Raw genomic sequence first — 27,242 nt, forward strand, 5'->3', positions numbered from 1 at the left:
CTTAATATTGAGTGTGCTTAATACAGTATCCACTATGCTTCAACATGGCAATCACTGCGACTCTAATAAACTGTCTCTCTCCCTTATTACATCATAGGAAGCCCCCCATTCTAACTAATCACCGCGTGGCTCCCAAGACCCAAAAAGCTCCTACCTGGACTCCAACCCGGTGCGAATGCACAGAGCAGTGCTCACAACTTTAAATCACAAGTTAATCATTTAAAGTGTTAAAGGGTAAAATGATATCCTTGCTATCTCTGTACTAGCAAGGAATTGCGTCCCGTTGGCAGGAACTTGACAGTACCCTTACATTAACTGATAGTACAAACAATAGTCCCTGAAAATTGAATCATTTGTATAAGCAAAAGTATAAGCTTAAAACGCTGACTAAAGCACTCACATCCAGTTGCCTTTGAGACCCTGCAAACTTCCTGGCGGTGTATTCCCTGCTTCACTCTCGCTTCGCTCGGGCTTCGCTCCGCTCGTCACCCTGCCCCCATATCTCACCCGCCCCCACTACCTCTACATTTAGAAGGTTAGCCAGCCCCTCCCACCTTCCCCCTGGCAATTCCAACCGCCCCTCAATTTACTACTACTCCTCCCACACTCCACGCCTTTCTCCATTACTAAGTAAAATCTACAGTCCCCCCCCCACTACCCTTTCTCTTTTTTATACCATGGGCAAAATCACATATACTATCACGCCTCTTATAATAATACTCCTTATTGCTTATTTCTCAACAAGATATGAAAACCAACATCTGTTAGGAATCCCCTTCCCCAAGGGCTACACTAACACCCACCCAAATCTTTCCTCAAATCCTATCCCACCTTCCCTCTACCATGACAAAACACTATCCTCCAAAATAGTGCATCTCTCCCTCCGTCACCCTAAGATACCGAATAATAATGCTGATCTTAAACTACTATACAAACTACAAAGATTCTTAGACCGCTTGAAACGTCGCATCACCATAGATGGTGATATCCACCCCAACCCAGGTCCCTCCACTGTCTCTGACTCTATCCCCTCTAAGCTAGCCCGAAATTCTACAGATTCCCTACTCATACTCCATCTTAACCAAAGAAGCATAAACAACAAGGTTCACAACCTGCCTGCTATATTAGCTACTCATTCCCCTGACATCATGTGCCTATCTGAAACATGGCTAAAACCTTCCACTAAGGACTAAGAGATTCTCCCACCTGGGTACAATATCCTCAGGATTGATCGGATAAATAAAAAGGGCGGGGGTATAGCTGTTATGTTTAGGAATACTCTGAATATCATAATGAATCCATTACAACCTCCTAAAGTCTCTAATATAGAACTTATTGCCCTAAAGATATGCCTAAACACCAAATAATGCATCAACCTTATAGTTATTTACATCCCACCAGGGAAGAACACAGAAAACTTGGAGCAAACCCTCTGCTGGTTAGCCACCAATTACCCTCAAGAAACCATAGTACTTGGAGACGTTAACATAGACTGGTCTCACTGCTGCGCCCATACAACTCCACATCCTATTAACCTACATGGTTTCTCCCAAAATATTTTATCCCCAACTAGAATTGGCAATGCTAAACAAAAAGAGAGCACCATTGATTGGATTCTTACCAATAAGGACTCAAATAATTATACCACTGGGACCCTCCACAATGACCTCAGTGACCATCTTATTACCTATACTATTAAACATAAATGCCCACCTACCAACCCCCCCCCTTATATAGACTAGTCAGAAACAAAAAGAAATTTAACCCACAACTATTCCTTGCAAAACTTAAGTCCTGTAACTGGTCCATCCTAAAAACTCTACCCCTCTATGAGAGCGTTTCCTACTTTAATGACACATTCCTTAACATACTTGACTCTCATGCCCCAAATCGACAAATCAGATCCAAGGTACGGATAGCACCTTGGCTAACTAGAGAAACCAAAGCCAAAATTAAACTCCGTGACCAGGCCTGGGATAAATGGAGAGCCACTAAAACCCCCCTAGATCGCATTAAATTCTAACAGCTTAGAAACATTACTAAAACAGCCATTACCCAGGACAAAAAACAGTACTTCTGCCACCACCAGAATAAACACCAGAACAACCCTAAGAAGTTTTGGGCTGGATTTAATAACCTCCTCCACCCAGGTAAATCTACTATCCTCACCCCTGAGAAACTCATTGGGAAGGACCCGGAAGAAATAGCCAACACCTTCAACTCTTTTTTTATCGAGACCATCCAGTCCCTAGCCAATCAGCTAACTACTACGTCCTCACCCTCCACTCATACTCATGACTCTGCTCCCCCCTCCTTTAACTTAGAACCAGTACCTACCCTCCTATATTCTTACCCTTTTAAAAAAACTTAAACCAACCACCCTAGTGGCAGATCACCTCCCAGCGGAATACTTACAAATCGCGTCCGACGCAATCGCCTATCCCATATCAATCCTGATCAACAGAATTATAACTGAAGCTACCATTCCCTCTATTTGGAAGATTTCATACATCATCCCTCTTCATAAAGGAGGTACCTCCACTGAAACATCCAACTATAGACCAATAGCAATACTGTCTCCAATAGCTAAAATTATGGAAAGATGTGTTAACAAACAACTCCTACACTACCTAACCCTTAATAGCCTCTTGTCTAATTCCCAGCACGGCTTTCGCCCCTACCACAGTACAACCACTGCCCTCCTCTTTTGTTGACTCCGTCAATAATAACCGTAATAATAAACTAATATCCTCCGCCCTCTTTCTTGATCTATCGAAAGCCTTCGATATGGTTAATCACCAGCTTCTACTCAATACCCTGGAAAGCCTACATCTGGACAACCTAGCCCTAAGCTGGTTCCATGCTTACCTCTCTGGTAGGCAACAAGCTGTCCAGTGGCAAAACAGACTATCTGACCTGCTCCCTAATACCATTGGTGTTCCTCAGGGCTCTATACTTGGTCCCCTTCTTTTTTCCATCTTCATAAATGATCTTCACCAAGTCATCCCTAAAGCCACCTGCATTCAATATGCAGATGACTTCACCCTGATCTGTTCGGACGTCTCTCTCTCGAAACTCCAAACAACTACTCAACACTGTTTTACTATAGTCGAAAAATGGTTCTCCGACTTGAAACTCATACTCAATCCAACAAAAACCAAACTGCTTCTATTTTTCCCCTCCGTATCCACACCCATAGGAAAAGAACTTCCAATCCCTAACAATATGACCTTCCATGTGGAATCCATCAATGGCACCACCATAGTCCCTGTCTCCAGCACCAAACTATTAGGTGTTACTATTGACCATAAGCTTAAATTTGACATACACATTAACCAAACCATTAAATCTGTAAACAAGAAACTTGGCTCCATGTACAGAATAAAGAACTTTTTAACCCCTATTGCCAAACTAACCATTGCTCGCACTCATCTCCTCTCCACACTCTTGTACGCCTCCCCAGTACTCTCCTTCCTCAACAAACGTGAACTTAACATGCTCTCTCTTGCCTATAATCACATTGCTAGATTTATAACAGGAGCACCTTATCATACTCACCATTGCCTCAACCTAAAGAAGCTTGGCTGGTTGGAATTGCCCAATCTTCTCAAACTTAACCAACTCACTGAAGCCTTTAAAATAATCACCCAACCGGATAGAACTCCCTCACTGACCAGAATACTGACCTGCTACTCCAACCTAAACTGCCTTCGATCTTCAAATAGTGTTCAGATACTTACCAATAAATCTAAGAACTCGGGTGGTGATGCTCTCTACACCAACTCCATTGGTAAGCCTTGGAATTCCCTCCCAAACCACCTAAGACTTATGACCTCGCTTAATCAATTCAAAAATAATCTCAAAGAATTCCTTAAGTCACACTGGCTATGCCCCTGTTCTGAACCAGACAAACCTAAAGATCTCATATCGCCCGAGTCTCACCCTTTCTCAGAGATTATAATCTCCATCTCTCGGCTTCTCAACATAACCATGTAATCCTTGTTTTAGACTATCTTCACATCATGTGAATGTCATACATTCAGTATGTATAACCTGTTGTTTTCTTTTATGTTTATGTTAATCCTATTTTTATGTATGTAAATGTACCATACCATGTCTTCACATTATCTTGGAGCTTTTCTCCCCGGGCCTCTACTGAAAAAGGACATGTATCCAGCTAGACTAAGCCCGGTCAACAAATGTAAAATAAATAAATAAAATAAATGTGGAGCCAGAAGTAGAGAGCCATTTCTGTAGCAGTGGCAGTTGATGCATAAGTTAAGAGAATGTGAGAGAGAGGCAAAAGTTTTAATCCTGTGATGTGTACACTTTGAGGTTGGGGCTGACATAATGGCTAAATTGTTTACATCAAAGACACAAGGTCTACGGCTTGACTTTCACTTTAAGATGCATGGTTATTCTTAAAAAGGTCCGCTAGGGTCATTAGCTTAGTAATCACCTATGAACAGCATAATTGCTTTGAAGAGCTTTTGAGTAAAACCTTATTCTTTTTGAGATCTCTCACCAACTGGGCAGGAGAAGAATGCTTAGTTTTCTGCCTTTTCTTTGTAGGAATGTCTGCTTGTGCAAACCTTAGCATATCAGAGCCCTGATGAACTTCAATTAAGGAACCTGGTGCGTCCTCTCTGAAATGGATATGAGGGATGCTCCTCAGTTCCTCAGAAATTAACAGCCTTTTCCCCCCCTTCTCATCTGTAACAAATGCTGCATCAGCCCTAGTGGATGTGTGAATGGCCTGCCCCATATTGGCCTCCAATGGATTTGTGATAGCAAGGGTCAGCATAGGAAATGGACAGCATGAGATCTCATAATAGGATGTAGAGACCACCTCTGGTAAGGGTTGGACTGCTGTAGTCTTTGGTTTAAGTTTCTGGATTTCTTATGAAGTGACTGGACATCACAGTGGGAAGACTCAGCCTTATGCAAGTTGCTTGAGTCTTTGGTTCTCCAAGTAAACAGATAAAGAACAGAGATGGCTGCAACGGGTCTTATGGCTGAAATGCTGAGACTGCACACCTCCTATGGTTCTGTTCATCACCAAGACAAAACAAACACTTGTTGTGATTTATTTTATTTGACATTTGTTTACCGGGAAATTCTGACTGGACACGTGCCCTTTTTCAGCAGAGGCCTGGGGAGAAAAACTCCACATTGAACATACAGAAATAACTAACTCAGTAGTATACATGGTACAAGTGAACTACAAGCTAGGCAAGTTAGATAATATACGATATGTTTAAACAACTGCTAGGAAATTACAAAATTAAACAGTTAAGTATAATGAACACTGCAACATCATATCTTGTTAAAGTTCCACGTCTTCTTTTCAATTAGGCTGCAAAGACGAGTCAAAAATATTTCCACACAGCAACAGTTTTGTAGTGCTAAGAATTGTTAGTATGCATTGAGACATATGTAGTTAGTACATAGAGAGGGAGGTAATGTAGTCAGAATTTCTTATGCAATACACAAAGAAGGTTCAGAGGTTCATAGGTGAGTACTAGGCTAATGGCCCTGGAGCCTTTACAAGCCTAGCCCATAGGATTATCTGACATCGTGCCACTCTACCTTGGTTCCCAGTGCCTCTGTAGAGTAGCGCCACTGGAGTGATCCCCAGGGTGAATTTCTATTTCCGATCTACTCAAGATTCCTCTTGAAGAGGGCCAGTGAGGCACTCCGCTTGACATGTATGGGAAGTCTATTCCATAGCATGGGCAGTCTCTGGGTTATGAAACTGCCCCTCCAGCATGTTCTGTTGATTGTGGTAATAAGGTTGAGGTCTCTGGAGCATGTGATTGGGATTTCTTTAGATGCAGCATTTCTAAAAGAGCTAGGTCAGACATAGCTTTGTAAGTCAAGCAGAGATCGCCTCTAAGTAGGCGATATGAGACGGAGAATAGTTGGAAGTTTTTTGTGACTGTTCATATAGGACAAATGTTTAAAGCCTAGGATCCTGTTTGTGAGCTACTTTTGTGGCCCCTCCAATTGTTGCAGGTGTTTAATGAGGTACATGCCAAATGGGGCATTGTACTCGATGAATGGCATAATGAGGGAAGAGTAGACTGAGACAATGACCTCTTTCTTCCTGGATGCAAAACCCTTAGTAATGAGATGTGCCACAAAGGACTTTCTGACCACAGTGGCAATGTGGTGGTCAAAAGAGGTTGCTGTCAACCTGCGTTCCTAGATCTCTTATAATGCCTTCAGTGGACTACCATCGATGTGGTAATTCTAGGGAACTGGGTTTTTCCCAAGGGGTTTGATGACATGTTTCGGCATGCAGCTTAAGGCCATGGTTCTGGCACCAGTCGTTGGTCTCATTGAGGCCTTTCTGTAGGATGTCAACATCACTTGGCGAGTTAATAGCTCCCAACTTGCAATAGACTGCAAATTTTGTCAGCCAGTGTCACTTTGTGTAGGCCTGGACTTCAGAGAAGTAGATACCAAACAGGAGGACCCAGGACCGGAAATTCACTCGTGACTGGTTGACAGTGACTTGGACTCAGCTACTTTCACACTGTGGGTTCTCTACTTTCACACTGTGGGTTCTGTGAGCCAGTTTGCAACCCACCTAGTGATATAGGGGTTGATGCCTAGCTTAGTGAATTTTTCTATGATTCCTGAGTGGGAAATGGTATCAAAGGCCTTGGCCAGATCAAGGTAGGCTGCATGAACCACCTTGCCTTCATCCACAGCTCTGGTGACCGACTCAAAGAAGTCGACCATGTTGAGCGGGCATGATCTACCCTTCACAAAACCAAACTGTGTAGGATCCAGAGTATGGAGATTCCCTATATCCTTGTTTATTAGGTCCATGACGATGTGTTCCATAGCTTTGCATATCAGACTTGTAAGGCTAATGGGGTGATGGTTCCTGGAATCTGTAGTCACTCCTCCTTTGTGGAGAGGGATGACTGTAGCAACGCAACATTCGGTAGGGACAAAGCCTGATGCGAGGCTGTGATTGAACAGGGCACACAGGTGAGGTGCCAGTTCACTCTGTAGTTCATGTAGTACACAGCCGGTGATATTGTCAGGTCCCACAGAAGCTGTATTCTTGGCCTTGGACAGTGCTGTTTTAACTTGTGCAGCAGTTATACTAGGTGCCTGGCAATCTACTGGTATTGTGATTGGTCCTTTGGGGGGGGGGGGTAAAATTGACAATGAATCTGTTGGCCAGTATTATTGGCAATATCTGTTGGCTCGGTATAGGAGGTACCATAGTGCAGTAGCTCAGAGCAAATATGAGTATTGCCATGGAGATTCTTTACATAACTCTAGAAGGCCTTATGTTTGTCTTTACTATCTGCTGCAATTCTGTTTTCATAGCTAGCTTTACAGGATTTGATGAGGGATCTAAACCTTTTGTTGAGGCTGATACGGGAGTTCTTCCAGTCTTGGGACTTCACCTTATTCTGCATCAGTTTCCTCCTCCTGTTGTAGAGTTTGTTTAGGGCAGGGGACCACCAAATTGGCTTCCTTTTTTTTTTTTTTTTGAGGAGAGCATCTTGGCTCTACTGGGTATGGCGAGAGCCATACATTTGTGTACGTGTTCGTGTATGATTCAGCGGACATGCAACTACTCTCCATTTGCATGGTTGCCGTGATAGCCACCTCTGTTTTTAGAAGCCCAAAGTTAGCTTTGGAGAAGTTTTTCATGGTGGTTACCTTTGTAGGGGGGGGGGGGGGTTTGAGAGGGATGTGGATTTCCAAGGTGATTAGTTCATGGTCGGATCTAACCAGGGAGGTGTAGAGCAACCGTCGCCCATGTTAGTAATGACCAGGTCAAGGATGTTGCTACCTCTAGCAGGGGTAAGAACGAGCTGATCCAGGGCATTGGAATTAATGAATTCCAGAAAGCGTTGGGCAAGTGTATTGGTACAAGAGTTTTCCCAGTTAATGGAGGGGTAGTTGAAGTCGCCCAATATGACAGTGTTAGGTTGAATCCTAATATTCTCCAGGGTACTTAGTATCATGGAGTGTGAGACTTGAGAAATAGTTAGGGGCCTATAGCAGGCTACAACCTGAATCGCTGTCTTACCCTATGTTAGGTGCATCTGAAGCATCTCAGATGCATTATGTTGGGCTACCAGTCTGGAGGTGTGCACATCCTTTATGAATATGGAAACACCACTGCCTTTGGAGCTACGGTCCAAGTTCTGGGGCCAAAATGTGTGGAATGGGTTATAGCCTGGTAGTGCAGGGGTGCTTTTTGCTGGCTTGAACCAGGTCTCTGTTACAGAACAAATGTCGATGTTCTCCATTTTAAGGAGTGCTTTGAGCGAGTGCATTTTGAGATTTAGACTTCTAGCATTGAGCAGCATGACCCTCAGATTGCATTTGTTTGAAGCTGTTACAGTGGTAGTTTGGTCTTTGGAACACAGTCTAAAAAAGGCACTATAGGGGTGGCAAGAGCTTTAGCCTGTACCCAGAAGCCCAGAGGTGACAGATGCAGGCCAACTCTAGCAAAGCATCTAGGTCTGTCAATTATGTCATCCCAGGCAAACAGACACTGGATCCCCTTAGAATGACACCAGAAACTTAGCCAATTGTTGAAAAATCAATCATTTTCTGCTTGTACGGTGGTATCATTCTGGGTGATTGCAGGATGCTGCTCAGGGCTAGGGTCATACCCACCTGAGTTACATAATCTGAGAGCTCCTCCATGTCTCTTTTCATATAGTCCAGGGAGGTAACGTCTTAGGTCATTCACACCCACATGTACAATGACAGACTCATATTTGTAACCTGTTGAGGGACCTCAGTGTGTGCGTTATGTGGCAAATCCTGGCACCCGTTTCTTTCTCCTTATTCAACCTAGTGAGTGGGACATCAGTGTGCCTCACTATCAAGTCACCTATGACTAGTGTGATGGGCATGCTCTTTTGCCTTAGGGTTTTTGGTTGAGTGGCACACTGTTTAGGAGAGTTATATGTCTCATGATTAGTGTTGTGGTAGAGTGCATGTCTGCCTTGGAGGTCCCTGCTGTTTGGGAAGATTTTTATTGAGAGCCTCAGCGAAGGTGGGTTTGTGATTTGTGCTTTTATGTGAAGACAGTGCTGGTGTGTGTTCTGGAGGGCTATGTGTTCCATGTGGTGTGGTGCAAATGTTGACCTTCTCTTGACCAACCATTGCGATCTTGGTTGGAGAGTGCGTGGCTTTCAATTTGGATATACAAGTGCATCTCTCACAAGTCTGAGTGTTGGGAGGCAAGAGGAGAGGGTTGTCAGTGTACATGAGGCAGTTGCTACATTGCCTCAGGATGCCCAAGTTCACCAGGTTAATAGTAGAAAGCACAGGGAAATGACCTTTAGACATGCCTTGAGGGGTTGGGATTAATAATAATTACTGGAGCAGTTTCCTTGTAGAACGTTTAGTGCTGGTACCACTTTTGTGTGCTACAATAATTGCTACAAGGAGTCTGGTAGACTGCTAAACTAATAAGCTAGTAAAAGTGCAGAAGAGGAGAGAACTAGCAGATCTAAGGGAAAAATTGAAGAGCAGACTTTGGCACTGCTCAGAAGCTTACCAACAGTCCTGGATACAGCAAATCTATACCTGGACTAAACTAGTTACAGAAAAGATGGAAAACAAGCGCAAAAGCAGGCTTTTAAACTAGAAAGTTGATAGAGATGGAAAAACTGCCCAAATGGCCAATAAACTATATTTTCTGGGTCAGAAGCCACTCTTCTTGTGGTAGATAGGCTACCTAGTGCTTACCACTCCCACTGATAAACTAGAAGGCTTCCTCGAACACAGAAAGGCTTGGGAAGCTCAGAAGCTTACCAACAGTCTGGGATACAGCAAATCTGTATCTGGACTAGACTAGTTACAGTAAAGGCAGGAAACAAGATTAGAATTTTTTTTCCACAAAGCAGATAAAACAGCACTAAAAACAATTCAAGTTGAGTGCAAGCTAGCACAAGTGTGTGCAGCAGTATTAAAGCAAACACAGTTTAAATAAATGCAAGTTATTCAAAATGTATTCTGAACTAAATTCAACTCTGAACAATCAAAAAGTGCCAAAAAATATATTTATCAGCTGAGAAGTGCACACAGTCAGAACACAAGGAAAAATATTTTTTTTTTGTTAGTAAAGTGCAAGGGAGGAAGGAGGCGCAGAAGATAAGTCAAGGTTAAGAACCTAAGTGGGTTGGCCTTCTCAAGTGCTCTCTCTGTATCAGATAGAATGAACACTGGACTGGGAAGAGTGTCCCAGATCAAATTTACAGTAAGGGCAGGCAACTCCAAAGCCACCAACAATAATACCACCATGGGAATAGGGTGGGTAGGAGGGAGAAAACCAGTTTCAGAACAGATGAGAAAACAGCAAAGTCAGCAAAGATATAAAATAATTCAAGAAAACAGCAACGTAAGCAAATACATAACGTAATTCAGTCAAGACAAAAAAATTAAGACAAGCCAGAACTCTGAAAATTTGAAGTGCCTTATAATTCCAGATTGTTTGAGAAGCACTCCAGTCAGAACACAAGGAGATTGTAGTTTGTAGGTGAAGCAAGATAGTAGCAGGGTCATCCACAGGTCTTAGTCAGGATTAGAGCAAGGACACAGCCATATGCTGAATAAGTGGGTTTTTAAAGTGTTGTTTTGAACTGGGTTAGTGATGTAGTGGTTGTAATGTTATCTGGCAGTTCATTCCAGATTTCTCCTGTATAACTTGAGTAGAGGGAATCTCCTGCTTGATTTATGGATGCATTGATTTTTATGTGGTGTTTGTTAGTAGAGCATAAGGTTCTGTTAGTGTCATATGGTTGCAGTAATACTTCCAAGGCAGGTGTGTTCTCAGGTTCATGAAGGATTTTATGGGCCGTAGTTAACTGGATATAGTGAAGGAGATAGGGGAGCTCTAGCCAGTTGAGTTGCTTCAGTGATATACAATGGTGAGTTCTAGCAGGTAGGTTTGCTGCATATTGGGCAATTTTGTTATAACAAGTTTCAAGTTTAGTTACCTCAGAAAATTTTAGATTTGTAAGTATAGCCGCGGTGGTGCAGCGGTAGCGTTGTTGCCTCACAGCAAGAGGTTGTCCCGTTCGATTCTTGGCTGGAGTGCAGGTAGTGTCTTCTGTGTGGAGTCTGCATACCCTCCCCGCAGTTGGGTGGTGTTTGAAAGACGTGCGTAAATGGGCGTGCCTTCGTTGAAGGTTGGACATCGAGCTGGCACCTCGGCGTTCATGAAAATCTACTGCCAATCATTATCGGACTGGAGTTCCACTGTGGCGACCCCTAACCGGGAAAAGCCGAGAGACAAACAAGTATGGGAGCTGCGTACAGTAGTGTGGAGATTAAATGGGGTTGGGCAATGGCATTGTTAGTATATTTAGTGAAGTAGCACTTTTTCCTATACAATGTTCCAAGTTTATGTACCTTGTTTATAGTTTGAGAAATGTGAATATCAAATTTTATTTTCAATTTCAACTCCTAAAAGTTTGGTATGATGTGATGGTGACATGATGGTGTTATTCAGTGATGCAATGTTGAAAGTGTTAATGGGTGTGGCTGATTTAGTGGGATTGAAGATCTTAAGTTCGGTTTTCTTGGGGTTTATTAGTTGAGCATTTGTGAGCCAGGACTCACTGGCTACAAAGGATTCTTGTGTTAGATTTCGAAGTTCATTAAGTGAGGGATATGTCACTGTTGAATTGTCTGCATATTGGATGAGTGAGGCTCACGGGGTTGACATGCGGAGGTTATTTGTAAATATTGAGAATAGTAGTGGGCCTAAGATACAATTTTGAGGGACACCTAGGGTCACTGGCAGTAAGGGTGATACAGTTTGTTGCCAAGAAACTGCTTGCTGGTGCCTAGTAAGGTAATCCTGGAACCAGACAAGAGTTGAATTACAAAAGTTTAGTTCGGCAAGGACATTTAGAAGTTTAGCATGAAAAATCATATTGAAGGCTTTTGACAGGTCAAGAAAGATAGAGCATACATAATTGTTTCTGTGATGGTTGACAGTATTGGTAAATGTCATTAGAGCAGCTGATGTGCTATGAAATGGACAAAAGCTGTGTTGAGTGTTAGATGTTTGTTAGAATGTAGATAGTCTAACTTGCATGTGAACGACCCTGTCCAGTATTTTGGACAGTGGTGATAATATTGCAATTAGGCGGTAGTTAGATCAGTTGAAGAGCCATCTATATGTAGAGGTATAATGTACAAGGTTTTCCAAATGAGACGGACTTGTTCTGCTATGGATTCACTGATGAGAACTGATATAGGGTAAGCTATTTTGTCTGCTGTTTTAGGAACTCAGCAGCTAAGTTGCCTGCAGCTAATGTAGTGGGCTTTAGCTTTTTCAGTAGTAATTTGATTGTTTCAGTGGGTACAGGTTGCAGGGAGAAGGTTGATTTAGTAATGGAAGAGGCAGTGGTAGTTTTGATAGGTGAGGAGGTCTGATTGTTGGACAGTGCTAAGGTGGTTTCAGTACAGTATTTATGGAGTAGCAATATTGTCTGAGTTGTTAGTAGTGATGGTGGGGTGTACTGATTTTGCCTGGTAGAAGTATATTGTTTATTGTTACCCAGAATTTTTGTGGATTAATTACGATGCTTTGATTGGATTTCAGAGTAGTAATTTATTTTGTCTTGTTAAATTTGCCTCTCTGCTTTAGTTAGATTTAACATGCATATATCTGCTGAGGGCCTGAGTGTTTAGCAAAGATAGGAAGGTGGAGTTAAAGTAGTCAATGACTTCCTCTAGGGGTAACAGTTACAGTGGTGTACAGTTACAATGTCTAAGCATCTCTATAAGGTTGCTGGGGGGGGGGGGTTCAGGTGTTTTTTTTTTTTGTTCGTTTCTTATTTGTTTAAATAGGTTAGTTCGTTTCCTGATTAAATAGGTTGGGAAGTGATAACTGAGACTATCCTGGACAGCCAGAGTAAAAGGAGAGGGCTGGCCTATTTGATAAAATCCAGTCTAGAGTGGAATGTTTGTTGGATGGCTTATTAAACCTAGTGGGTGACTGGATGACTTGTGTGAAGCCATGCAGGTTGATGCAATTTCTGGGGTTTGGGGAGTTGCAGTCTAACCAGTCTACACTGAAGTCACCCATAAGGACTCTTTCTTGAGGTAATTTTTGCTGTACCAGTGTAAAACGTTTCCTAGTGTTTGAATATTATCCCCTGGTGACATATAGATGCCAATTATGTATATATATTTTTTAGATTTAATGTGTAGTTTAGTAAATACTACTTAAGCATTTTTAAGGTACACAGTTTTTTTCTTCTGTTACTATACAGAGATGGCTTTTAAAGAGTACTGCAACACCTCCTCTTTTACTTCATCTGTCCATATGTGAGATGACATACCCTGGTAGAATTATTTCATTGCTGGGGGTGGTAGGTTTTAGCCAAGTTTCGGTTAGAAGATACAATATCGGTTAGAAGATACAATATCAGGGGAGTAAAGGGAGAGGTTAGTATGAAGCTCATGAATTTTTATTGTCCATACTTCTTATATTTTTTAATAGTAGACCATCAGATTTGTCTCTAGGGGGAGATGATGGTTAGTTGAGAGTTTTTCATATGAATGAAAATTTGTGAGGGTGATTTGTAGGGTTCACAGGTTGGTCCAGGGTTTGGGTGCATGTCCCCCCACTAAGAGTTAGTTTTGATGTTATGTAGACTAACTTTTTCAGGAATTACCATATTTCTGGGAGATACTAGGTATGTTTGGATGAGGAAGAAGGGAAAATCGTGCATGGTATATGGTTGAGTTACTGAAGATGAAGCTACATATGGGGGATGTTTACTAGCTTTGGTTTTAGAGGTTAGCTACTACAGGTGAAGTGGAAAGGAGAAGGTTTAACATGGAATGATAAAAGGTGTTGCATGCTGCCAAATCAGAATGGTAGTCAGTAAATGCAGCTGAATAATGAATTTTATAGAGGGTTGGAAGATTTTGGGTGCATTTGTTATTGGAGGTCTTTTAATGATACGCATTTTAGCTAAACTGGTTTATGTAAGTATGTTGAATGCAGTAGCGGATGGAGATGGAGGGGTTTAGGAGATTGGTTTAGGGGTGGAGTGTAACAGGTGGAGTGTCCTAATTGAATGATTTGTCAAATAGGGTGTGGCTACAGAACTACAAATGTAAGGAAAATAGGGGTGGAGGAATGGGGATAGGGTAGGGGAGCATAGTGAACCCGAGCTTAGCAAGGGCAAATGGAGCAGGCTGGCCCCAGCCTCGGTTATGGTGGGATTACAAAAAAAACAATCAAGCAAGGTAGGTTGATATAGATAACAGAATGCTTGTAGAGTATAAGGAGAGAAGAGGAATCTACAGAGATTGTTTTAGAAGTTTTACAAACCTGGGTAAATGGGGTGGAAAGTGTTGACTGGACTGAGAGAAAGTTAAGGAGAGGAATGTGCGAGTGCAACACGTGGGCAATTGCTTCTGTAATACAAGACAATACAGTATGTCCCAAAAGACGTAATAACAAGTACCAGAGATGTATTCAGTTGGGGTAGAAGATGCAGGTAAGCAGGAGAGAATGGGGGGTCGAAAGTGGAGAAAGAGGTGATGTACAAGGGGGATGTCTGTTAGGCACCAAGAGATACTGCTATATAACAATAACACTACAACTATACAGTTGAGTTTACATACATGAAAAGTTTAAGTCTAAGATCTTGGATAGTGGGTTCAGGTTTCCAGCGAGAGGAACGTAAGCTTTCCCTTTGGGTCTAGTCTAGTTCTTTGGGCTTACAGAGACCACCATGTATAAGGCAGGCAGATGAAGGTTCATGTCAAACCTTCAGTGGGTATTCCACTTTTGATAACCGCTAATCCTATGTCCAGAACAGCACTCGTACATCACGCTGGGGTCTGCTGAGGTAGAAAGGAGTGGAAAAGAGATGATCCTCGTGTGGAGTTTCACTTTCTGGATGACAAGTACAAAGATTATAAATGACAAGAAAAAGAAGGGTCCTCACTGGGATACTATTCTGCCCAAATGGCTAGGTAACAGAACTAGACATATGACTGACATACCCAAGATGAAACAAAGTTCTGGTTCAGAATGGCAGCAAAGTTGTTCTGAATTAATTTGCACCCGTATGTCTCATATGCACTTCCCATCTTCGGGCTTAGGTTATACATCAGGCATACAAAATGTGGAAGGATCTAGGCTTTGGTAAGCTGGCAGGACATATGGCCATCCTTGACAGGATATTCCACTTGTAAGGAATAATGCATCTTGGAAGGACATATGTATACTGCACTGTTCTCTTATTAGCTAACATATCAGTATGAATACAGATGCAGATCACATGACTTCAGTACCAAAAATTTTAATATTCTGCACTTTGTGATGGTGGTTACATTTATACTGATACTTTCCTGTTTCATACTGCTTTGTGATGTTATATTTGTACTGATGCTTTCCCATTTCATACTGGTTTGTGATTATGTTACATTTATACTGATGCTTTCCCATTTCATACTGTTTTGTGATTATGTTACATTTATACTGATACTTTCCTGTTTCATACTGCTTTGTGATGTTATATTTCTACTGATGCTTTCCTGTTTCATACTGCTTTGTGATGATGTTACATTTATACTGATACTTTCCTGTTTCATACTGCTTTGTGATGATGTTACATTTATACTGATACTTTCCTGTTTCATACTGCTTTGTGATGTTATATTTGTACTGTTTTCCCGTTTCATACTGCTTTGTGATGATGTTACATTTATACTGATATTTTCCGGTTTCATACTGCTTTGTGATTGTTACATTTATACTGATGCTTTCCCATTTCATACTGTTTTGTGATGATGTTACATTTATACTGATGCTTTCCCGTTTCATACTGTTTTGTGATGATGTTACATTTATAATGATACTTTCCTGTTTCATACTGCTTTGTGATGTTATATTTGTACTGATGCTTTCCTGTTTCATACTGCTTTGTGATGATGTTACATTTATACTGATACTTTCCCGTTTCATACTGCTTACTGATGTTACTTTTATAGTGATACTTTTCTGTTTCGGTGACAATCTGTTCACCAACCCCATGACTAAGAACCTGCTACAATTTTTTTAACTTTGTGTGGTAATGAATTCCATTATTTTTTGTACACTTTTCTTTGGAGCTTGTTTAACTTTTTAATATTGTACATAAAGAAGTTATGTACGCACCATAATGTTCCATGTGTGTTGTCCATCTCGCCTTCATTCTTATCTCGTTGGGTTCGGAACTGATCCTCTGTTCCAACTCAGCCTTATACAAAAGATAGAGGTCTTCCACTAGCACATGGCTGTAACCCTATCCCATCATGCCCTAGGAAAGTCCCCCAAATCTTGTTTGCTGATATAATAACAGATACCAATAAAATGATCAAAAAACTTTTAGAGCAATGAAGAAGGTCAGAGAACATTTATTTCCAATTGCAACCGCTCTGTCCTCCAGGAGCCAAAGGTTGGGGGGTGGGGGGGTGGGATGTAACAATGAAGGCGAGATGGACAACACACGTCATGGTGAGTACATAGCTTCTTTATGTGATGTTGTCCTATCTCGCCCTTCATTCTTAACTGGTAACGGAAAATGATTTAACTAGAATTTCTCGTCTCTGATTATGACAAAGAAAGCAGATATTTACAATCCAATCTATTGGATTGAGGTTATTCCGCTAAGGATGTTGCTATAAATGCAGACAGATTAACTTAATTAAGAAAAAACAAATCTTTCCCATATCTCCATAAGAGACACAAGTATGTTAACTGCAAATACAAAACCAGATGATCAAAGAGTTAGACTTACTTTTGCGAATGACAATAATCATGTCTGTGATATCATAAAGAAATACTATCAGATTTAAACACAAGATTCCAAACTTCAAAATATAGTAGTAGACATGCCCAAGTTTACTTTTAAAAATAAAAACATTAAACGTTTATTGCGTCTTAAGGATGGTTTTCCACCCACTAATGTGAGAAAGATAAAGGGAACTTTTCGATGCAACAAATGCTCAGCATGTAAAAATATTGATACAACTAACTGTTTTACTCAAAGACACTGAATATTTTTTCTCACGTCATGCAGACTGTAATACTAATTTAGTTTATCTTGCCACTTGTCAGGATTGCAAACGCATATTATGTGGGGAAAACAGATCGAAGATTCAAGGATAGAATTCTGAGACACCTTCGTGACATTCGCAATAAGGATACAAAGAATGCCTTTGTGGAATATATAATGCAGTTTTCTATGCATAACTTCAAGTTTAAAGGTATTCAAAACACACATCAACACATCAACATTTAAAACAAGGCGATGTTTCTAATCTCACTGAGAAAAATAAAACCAAACTGATTATTAACCTAACGGCAGATAAACCACCCAGCTTAAATGCAATAGTGCCGCTGAGACCTATGTTGAAAGATAGCTGATTTGTAATTGGTTAAATGAAAGGCGAGTCCATTTGTGCTGATGTTGATTGGATGTCCTATTGGCTGCAATCAAAGGTGCTGTCTGTAACTTCACACAAGATTTGTCATTTCCTCCTTTAAAGTTAAAAAGTTTCCCATTCCCCATATACGATCTGAAGCAGAAATCTGAAAGCGCTTATCGTTTGCGTACTGAAGGGAACTTTACTATGTTTTATTATACTTTTTACTTCGAGTTTTATTGTTCATTAAAAGGAATTTTATCATCCATTTGTACGCTTCTGTGGTGGTGTCACAGGATTCTTGTTTGCAGTTCTAGACATTCTGTTTCTGAAGTCCGGGATTGGATCTGAGGAGGAACTGATGGTGAAAATGTAGGCTTAGCTGGTTCCGAAGCCCTCTGGGTTGGATCCAACAACAAATTGGCAAGCCTCCGCACCACATGACCTACATCATCAGAGAGGGCCGAGTGGAGGGAGCAGGTGATTAGGAAACCTGTAGTAAGGGAGATCTTAAAGTTGGAGATAACTGGCTCCAATTCCAGGTACAAGCTCCATACCTGAAACCCCAATGGCTCCGAGACTGAAGGAGCCAAAGTGGAATGCTTCTTGGGCCCGATAGTCTTTGGGTCCGAAGATGACATTTTTTGCAACTTTTTTGTTGGCTCTGACTGAGCCTCCCTGAAGATGATGACCTTTTCCCGATTTGTCTGATTTGGAAGAGAGGGAATGGCCTGATTTTGAAAGACCCTAACCTCCTTCAATAGCTTCTGAAAAACGGGTCTTCAACAACTCTCTTAGAATCAATTTATTCTTTCTCTCCAGCAGTACTCTATTATTGAAGGAGTGGCATATGGCACAAGACTCCTTAAGGTGTAACGTTCCGAGGAAGTACATGCAGACTGTATGCCCATCAGAAACAAACATTTTTGACTGCATTTAACACATTTTTTAAACCCTGAGGGTTTACTATCAGACATGTCAGAAAAAGGCGACAAGAAGTTAATAAACAAAATACTACAACTTTTTTTTTAAAACAAAAAAGTACAATGGAGAAAAAAAAATCCCTCTAAATTAAACAGGCAAAGGCACCCCTCTAATTCAAACGAGCTTGCCTAGTAATTTAGAGAGGAATACAAGACGACAAAACAAAGTCAAATGGACTCTCCAACTTAAACGAACCTAAAAGTTAAGGAAAGGAAGCCATCTAACTACTAACGGGCTTAACAACAAGAAGTTAATAACATCAAAATACTACAATTTTTTTATAACAAAGTAAAAAGGAGAAAAAAAATGCCCTCTAAATTAAACGGGCAAAGGCAGTACTCTAATTCAAATGATTTTGCTAGTAGTTTACACTGAAATACAAGAAAACAAAACTTAGGGTCAAACGGGCTCTCTAACTTAAACAAGCCTAAAAGTTAGAGGAAAGGAAGCCCTCTAACTAAAAACACGCTTAGGAGTAAAATTTAAGCCGGGCTAGAGTGAGACAAAAGGCCTTGAGAGGAAAAAACGATGGCCAACAGCACAAAACAGCAGAAACAGACACTCTTAAGTATTCAATAAACAGTGGCAATTAAACATTATCCAAAAATTGATAAAGGAAATATTCCACTTAGCCAGAGCCAGTAAGAAGCACCCTATCTGTTTAGCGGCAAACAAGATCTGGGGAGCTTTCCTAGGGCATGATGGGATAGGGTTACAGCCATGAGATAGTATAAGACCTCAAGCTTTTGTACAATGTCGAGTCAGAACAGAGGATCAGTTCCGAACCCAACCAGTTAAGAATGAAGGCGAGATAGGACAACATCACATCTATTTCTTGAAGCTTTTCTTCCTGGATCTGTAAGAAAAATGTGAGTGTACCTGGTTGGAAATTCCTGGTAAACAAAAACAAATTAAACAAAATCAAACAAAAATGGTGAAAAAACAAAAACACATTTTTTCATCTTTCTGATGGAGCCACCATGCTTTAAGTTTATACATTTTTTTTTCAATCTCTGAAAATGTGTTTTGCAATCTAATTTTTATTTTTCATTTCAAGTATTTGGGTCTTCTTGAACTGCAGGTCAGAGCTAGATGGTAAAAGAAATAACTGCCAGTAAACTTGACAAGCTGTTAGGAAGAAGTGATCTATAAACTTAATGTCAGGTCTAAGTGGCCTGCACCTGTCCCTCCCACCCCACCATGAAACCCTTTTAAGGCACACAACTATTATCTGTCTGATTGGATTGTCTTGCTGGTTAACATTTTCAAAGGTGCCCTTTGCGTGACCCAAGCATTCCAGTAAAGCCATGGCCTAATGAAAATTAACTTTAGAAAATCTGGCAGATATCAATAAATTATAGCTATAACCTGAATGAAGCAACTTGGGCCTTAGCAAGTCAATGTTGTTTCTTTCTATTCAAAATAAAGCACACTTTCTCCCTGCAATCTCTTACCTGTATCGTCATCCGTCAACAGAAAATGGCGATCTAGAATATGTTCAAATAAATTTTCAGATTTTACAGAAACCACAGGAACTGTAGTAACCTTGATTGCCAAAAAAAGAAAAATGTACAAGTTAAAGTGAAACGCAATAAAAAAAATAATGAACGCTAAAAAAACAGTACTTGTTATATGTTACATGATAATTTTTTTTAAACCAGAGTTTACTTTTTGTCTTGTACACCTCCAAGTTTAGAGAAGATTTGGTATTTGAGATTCACTTCAAAGAGCAAGATCAATCCTACTTTGTACTTCTTTGTAAAAGCTAGTTGTTTCCCATAGTCATTGTTCTACAGTATATACATCACTGGCCTAAAGTTACTGACTTTTAACACATTTTTTCCTAGTTACAAAATTTAGAATTACATGCTAAAAACACCACAGGTTCACAAAACAGACAAACACTAGGATATTTACTGACTTGCAATTTAGATTAAAAAAAAAAAGAAGTTATGTACTCACCATACTGTTGGGTCTGTGTTTTCCATTTTCATTCCACCTCAACAATTGGGTTCAGATCCGATCTTCAGATCTGACTCGGCTGCTTTTTTTTTTTTTTTTACAACTGATGGATAATGGAAATTCTCGAGCTCCTCCCTTATCATTAATGCTCTAGTCCCCTACCATATGTATCAATTTTTTTTGCTGGCCTTATAGTTTCATAGAAATTTAGAAACAGTACTAGGATGAGTAACCAATATCTGGAAGTCAAAGGCAGGAAAATCTGTTTCCTTAGCATCTTCTCATTCTTCCAGAAGTCACAAACAAAATGGTGGAGGGAGGGGGAGTTGAGGAAGAATGAAAATGGACAACACAGACTGAATTTTACAATGATTACACAACTTCTTTATCTGATGATGTCAATTTTCATTCATTCGTCAACAAGTGGGCAGAGTCCCTACCTACCTGAATCCCAGGAGAACTAAGGAAAAACATTCCTGAGCACTGTTGAGCCAAAGGCTGCTTTCCCCAGTGAGACCAGATCCAATCTGCAATGAGTAATAAAAGTATGAGGATTAGCCCAAGTTGCACCTGCACAGATGCCGTCCATGGAAGACTTGGATAAAAATACAGATGAAGTTGCCATGGACTTGGTTGAATGGGCTCTTAAAGGTTTTGAAAAAGACAAACCCAATTTGTTACACACAAAGGAAATGCAATCAGTTAACCACTTTACTAAAGTTACTTTGGTAACTGGCGTGCCCAGTTTTAATTCTGTAAAAGATGTAATTGATTTGTTTTTCTGAAATTCTTTGTTCTATGCAAATAGAAATGCAACTGTCAGTGAACACCCAGCAAACATAACATGTATTCTCCTTTGTTTGTGAAATTTGGAAAGAAATTTGGAAGATTATTAGACTGATGTTGGATTCTGGCACCATCTTAGGAAGAAAGGATGGGTCAGTTTGTAATGCTAGCCTATCTTTACAGAAAATTAAATAAGGAGGCTTAGTAGATGACGAAGTTCAGATACTCTCTGATCAGAGGTTATAGCCACCAAAAAGACAGTTTTCCAGATTAAAAAAAATTTAGTTCACACTTTGCTGATGGTTCAAATGGAAATTGAGTTAAAGCTTGCACAGTAGAATCCCCGTTATCTGGGACTCAAGCAACCAGCATACAAGCCAATCAAAAATCCCAAAGGAGAGCCTCTTCTGTTCAATGCAGAACAGTCTGCTGTTACATGCTTAAGAGAACAGGCTCCACTCCACAGCTCCACATGCCTGTTCTGCATTGAACAGAAGAGGCTCTTTGCGATTTTTGATCGGCTTGTATGCCAGTATTCAAGCCAATCAAAAATTGCAAAGCATATGTCAAGCAACCAGAACATACATTTAACCGGCATCTACCAATCCCCATGGATGCCGGTTAAGTGAGACTTTACTGTACAACTAAATTCAAATCCCATGACAGAGTTAGATCTTTAAAAGGGGGTCTCAGAAGAAAGGTAGCCCTCATAAAGGCCTTACAAAGTTTTGAAGAAGCTAAGGTGGAAATGTTAACGCCGATATGAAGATTACAAATGGAAGCTAGTTGCACTTAGGAGCTAGCCCCTTCATTAAAAATTGTAGCCAAAAACTTAAGAACTTTATGTACTAGTGCTGAAACAGGGTTAGTATCTTTCTGCTGTGCCCAAAAAAACAAATCTTTTCTATTTACTTCCATAAATCTGCCTAGTGGAAGCTTTATGGGAAGATAAAAGAATGTGTTGGACAGGGGAGGATAGCCTGGTTTGTCCAGCTCTCAATGGAAGTGGAGCAACCATGCAGTCAGCGATAGACCTAAAATGTTCAGGTGAATCATGTTTGTTGGGTGAGACATGAGGACTGGAATTAGACACAGAATCCATAAAGTGCAAACTAGATGAGGCCAAAGAAAGGTGAACCAAATCTGACAAGGCCAGTAAGGGCAATAAGGATGAATTTGTTCTTCAATCGGGATGCTTTCTGGAGAATCCTGGGGATTAGAGGGGTTGGGGGGACAATCATGGAGGACAATGTCAATGATGCCATGAGAGTTTTTCTGCTTTGATGAGGATGTAGGGAATAGAGGTGGCGAAGGTCAGCAGGACTAAGACACAATATATGTGTGTGAATGAGAGGGAGGATAGAGGAATGGTGAGGATGTAGGGAATAGAGGTGGCGAAGGTGGATGAGTTTAAGTACTTGGGATCAACTTTTCAGAGTAATGGTGAGTGTGGAAGAGAGGTGAAGAAGAGAGAGTACAGGCAGAGGATGGAATGGATGGAGAAGAGTGCCAGGAGTGATTTGTGACAGACGAGTACCAGTAAGAGTGAAAGGGAAGGTCTATAAGAGGGTAGTGAGACCAGCTATGTTATATGGGTTGGAGACAGTGGCATTGACAAAAGTCAGGAGTCAGAGCTTGACGTGGCAGAGTTGAAGATGTTAAGATTTGCACTGGGTGTGACGAGGATGGACAGGATTAGGAGTAAGTGTATTAGAGGGTCAGCCCAGGTGGAAGGTTTGGAGACAAAGCCAGAGAGGCAAGATTACGTTGGTTTGGACATGTGCTGAGGAGGGATGCAGAGTATATTGGGAAAAAGATGCTAAGGATGAAACTGCCAGGTAACAGGAAAAGAGGAAGGCCTAAGATAAGGTTTATGGATGTGGTGAGAAAGGACATGCAGGTGGTTGGTGTGACAGAGCAAGATGCAGAGGGCAGGAAGAAATTGAAACAGTTGATCTGCTGTGGCAACTCCTAACGGGAGCAGCCGAAAGAAGAAGATGATTATCTTTATTTTGTGGCATGGACCCCCCAGAGTATATAGTAGATTTAATATTGTACATGAATTCCACCACCACTTTCTTGAAATTCACACACAACTTCAGTGTGGACCAGGTGCCTTTCCTAGATGTTCTTCTCATTAAAGATTACACCAACAACAAATTTGTTTCAAAAATATGCAGAAAAGAAACTTATTCCAACTCCTTACTTCATTTTTCAAGTACACATCCAATGACACAGAAAAAAAGCTATTGTAAAGGGACAATTTGTGAGGGCGGCCCGAATGGTATCTGATATGTATGATTTCCTTAGCGAATGTGACAATTTGAAAGCCATGTTTTCAAAAAGAGGCTACCCGTGCAAGTTTATTACTGACATTATGTTAGAGGTAGTAAATAAAAGGGAGAGGGCATTTAGCCCCTTAACCAGACACTGATAACATCACAAATACCAATAATTTTACCCAGTCTATAAGTGTGCAGAATCAAGAACTTAAAAGGGACTGTAAGACATCTTTTATTACTATATCCTTCCTCCTACCCTCTCTACTTTATGGAGCCCCTCTCCTAACTAATCTGTCTGCCTCCCTCTCCTCTAAACTTGAAGCTTGCTGTAATAAAATCTCTAAATTCGCCACCAAATCCAAAAACTCAACCCACCACTGCCTCTCCCTTCAGTCTTTAAACTGGCTAGAACTCCCAAACCACCTTGACTATCTCCAACTAATAACTACTCATAAATTAATATTCTACTCAGAAAAATGCCCTGCTTTATCCAACATCCTCCCCCCTTACATTCCCAACCAATCTCTAAGATCTGAACACCAAAATCTAATCTCCATCCCTATACCTAAACATCCCGCTGGCCAACAACTACTATCCTTCTCTCTAGGTAGGAAATGTAACTTTCTCCCTCCCTCCTTCTCTTAGAACCATACCTAACTCAGATTACTTCAAAACCCAACTTTTCTTACACCTATCTTCATAATGGAAATGTTCTTGCTTTCACCCTACTTAATCCCAAGGTTCCCCTAGACTAAGCCCCTATACTCCTGCACCTTTGTACACTCGAACTCTAGCTAAGATTTTAGCAGGTTCTAACTTCATTGTATGGATGACAATATTGAAAAGTTAGCAAAAAAAAAAAATCTAATTTTTAACTTTTACTGTGTCCTATGTGAATTCTTTCAGTGTGTACATTCTATTGTAAATTTGCATTTTCAATGTTCTTACTGTGTCTACATTCTATTGTAAATATGCATTTTACAATGTTCTTACTGTGTTGTGCATTCTATTGTAAATTTGAATTTGCAGTGTGTTACTATGTTTTCTTGCTGTGTGGATTATCTTTTGTATTCTTCTTAAACATTGTATTGGTTGTACTGCCTTTCGAGCTTTTCTCCCCGGGCCTCCACTGAAAATGGGCTCTTTTTGGCCCAGTGGACTTCCCCGGTAATCAAACTGAAATAATAATAATAATATATACCAATGACAGTTTTGCATTAAGAAAAATCTTGGAAAAGAATTGGACCATTCTAAACCAAGAGAAAGCCATTAGACCTTTAAGAGTATTTTATCAGCAGACCTAAGGGAAGTTACGTTGCTGTTGAGCTGAACAAGATTAGATGGTGCTGGACAGTTGTCAGGTTTGTATAAGACTGTGTGCGCAGCTAAGCAGCTGATTCAGGTTGAGAAGATGAGGAAGCTCTAACCAATTTAGCTAGAGAAGAGCAGTACAGTGATGAGATCTTTGAGAGTGATTGGTAGCAAATTTTGCGATTTTGTTATAGCAAGATTCAAGTCTATTTAGGTCAGATTTGCAAAGATTGGTAAATATTTGAGAGCAGTATAGAAGGGAGGATTAATAGATGGGTTTTAGCTGTTGCGAGTCTAGCATGATCAGTGAGATATGCTTTAGCCCTATATATTGAGCCCAGTTTGACATGCACCTTTTCAATAGTTAGTGCAGGGTGTTTGTCAAACTTAAGTCCACTATCAATTGTGATGCCAAGAAGTTTTGTATATTCAACAGGCTCTATTTTATTGTAGAACGAGATAATGACTTGGTAGATAAGAAAAAAACGCTGCTCGTACGGGTAAAATACTTTAATCCAGTAAAACCATAAACGACAACCAAGGGTTTAGCGCTTTCAACTGAACAATATCAGTCTTCTTCAGAACAATATACATATCTGCACACTGAGTTTATATAACAACAGTTACTTTGTAATTTGAAAAAACGAGCCAAAATCATTTAAAGCCACAGGACTGAATTCATATATACATATATAAAAAGCACAATTCTATATATGATTGTGTGTAAATTTCCTTATGAAAGTCGTTGTGTAAATACTTAAACATTAATGTATTATAAAGTGGAACGAATGACGTGAAGATGGAACCTAAATATTAAAATATTAGGAATTAATACTTAATGACAATGAATGATAAAAATATGTATAAATCTATAATAGTCTATGAAATGCTATAGATAATATATATTGATGAGACTTGGATGAAAAAAATATTTCTGTATATATACAATAATACTCTTAAAATATACTGCATGTCATCTAAAAAAAGAACAAAGAATATATAATACAAAATTGTATATGTAACTGGAATGGTTATGTAGTTGGTACGGGCCTAAAGCATATATTAGTCCAACATAAGAAATGGTTTAATACTGATGGAATCATTGAGACCAGGATGCCTAGTGGCATCTGTTCTAATTTGCCATACACTTTCTTTCAACGCTAATCGTACCTTCCAATTACCTTCATATATATTTTGACTTATCTGGTCGATAATACAAAATATAAAACTATGCTGATAGGTGCAGTGGACGTGTTTCTAGGCTTATGCTAACCTATGGCAGCAATATAGGTGATGTCTGTGCACTAATCCGAAGGAATTGGAACATTTTAACTAGTGATATAAATTTGAAGAACATTGTAGGTGATAAACCCGTTTTTAGATATAAAAGAAATAAAAACCTGAAAGACTTACTCTGTTAGGATAAGATGAAGACCAGTATGGACAATCTGGCCATCACTAAACAGGTACTTTTCCGTGTGGGCTATGTAAGGCTTGTGCCCACATAGATAGTAGGGGTGTTTTCATACATCCAGTGACTGGAAGATCATTCAATTTGAAGGGGAAAGCAACATGCAGAACCACTGATGTGGTTTATTTAGCAGAGTGTCAATCCTGCACAAGTTTTTATGTAGGTAAGACTAACTGCATGTTTAAAGTTAGGGTCTTGCAGCACCTCTCTTCGATCAGGAATGGGGACATACGCAATGCACTATATAGACATTTGGTAGTTCATCCTACACATAGTTTCAAATTCAAGGTGATAGTGAATGTGAAGTTGAATAAAAGAGGGGGTGACATTAAACAACTAACAGAGCTAGCTGAATCTAAATGGATAATTGAATTTATGGCACACAGGTGCCCTGGGCTCAATGAAGTCATTCCTATGAGACCCGCCCTCAAGAATAGGCGGGTTTTTTACTGATTTTTACAGATTTTCTATTGGTCTGAATTTGTTTTAAAATGTTTGGTTTTGGGAGATGCTTTATCTGATGAAGGGCAGAGGCCCGAAAGCACTCATCATCTGTATGTATGTTATTTTAATAAAAGGAAGGTGTTGGTACTCGAGCAGTGTCCAGTCTTTTTGGTTTTTGGATGCACATCTACAAAGCTGTACCACACATTATGAAAGACTCTTGGAGTTTTTTGAGTAATCTCACTGAGGACAAATGAAATAAAGATTATATTTTCATCACTATTGATGTGGTGGATTTATACACATGTATACCGAAAGAGATAGGGCTTGAATTTTTCACCAATAGCCTTAAAAAATATTCAGGATTCAGTTGGGATAAAATGTGTGTGGTAACCGAACTTATGCCCTTAGTTTTGGATCATAATTACATCACGTTCCAAGGGGAATTTTTCAGACAAAAAGTAGGAGTAGCAATGGGTGCATCCTGCGCCCCAATTTTTGCAAACACGGTCATGTTAGAATGGGAAACTGTACACCTATTCAAAAGTAGTTATTATGATAACATT

General features: G+C 40.1%; 1 protein-coding gene across 1 annotated transcript in view; it reads right to left on the bottom strand.

Moving 5' to 3' along the window:
- Window positions 1-27,242, bottom strand: part of VPS13C (vacuolar protein sorting 13 homolog C) — a 6,956,796-nt gene that overhangs the window by 4,735,630 nt on the left and 2,193,924 nt on the right. The window contains exon 21 of the mRNA XM_044076309.1: window positions 19,875-19,965. Coding sequence (XP_043932244.1) covers window positions 19,875-19,965 — 91 coding nt within the window. The remainder of the gene's footprint in view (window positions 1-19,874; window positions 19,966-27,242) is intronic.

The sequence above is a fragment of the Protopterus annectens genome, chromosome 7.part0 (genome assembly GCF_019279795.1).
Source record: "Protopterus annectens isolate FY-2018-M chromosome 7.part0, PAN1.0, whole genome shotgun sequence".
In the NCBI taxonomy this organism is placed as follows: Eukaryota; Metazoa; Chordata; order Ceratodontiformes; family Protopteridae; genus Protopterus; species Protopterus annectens.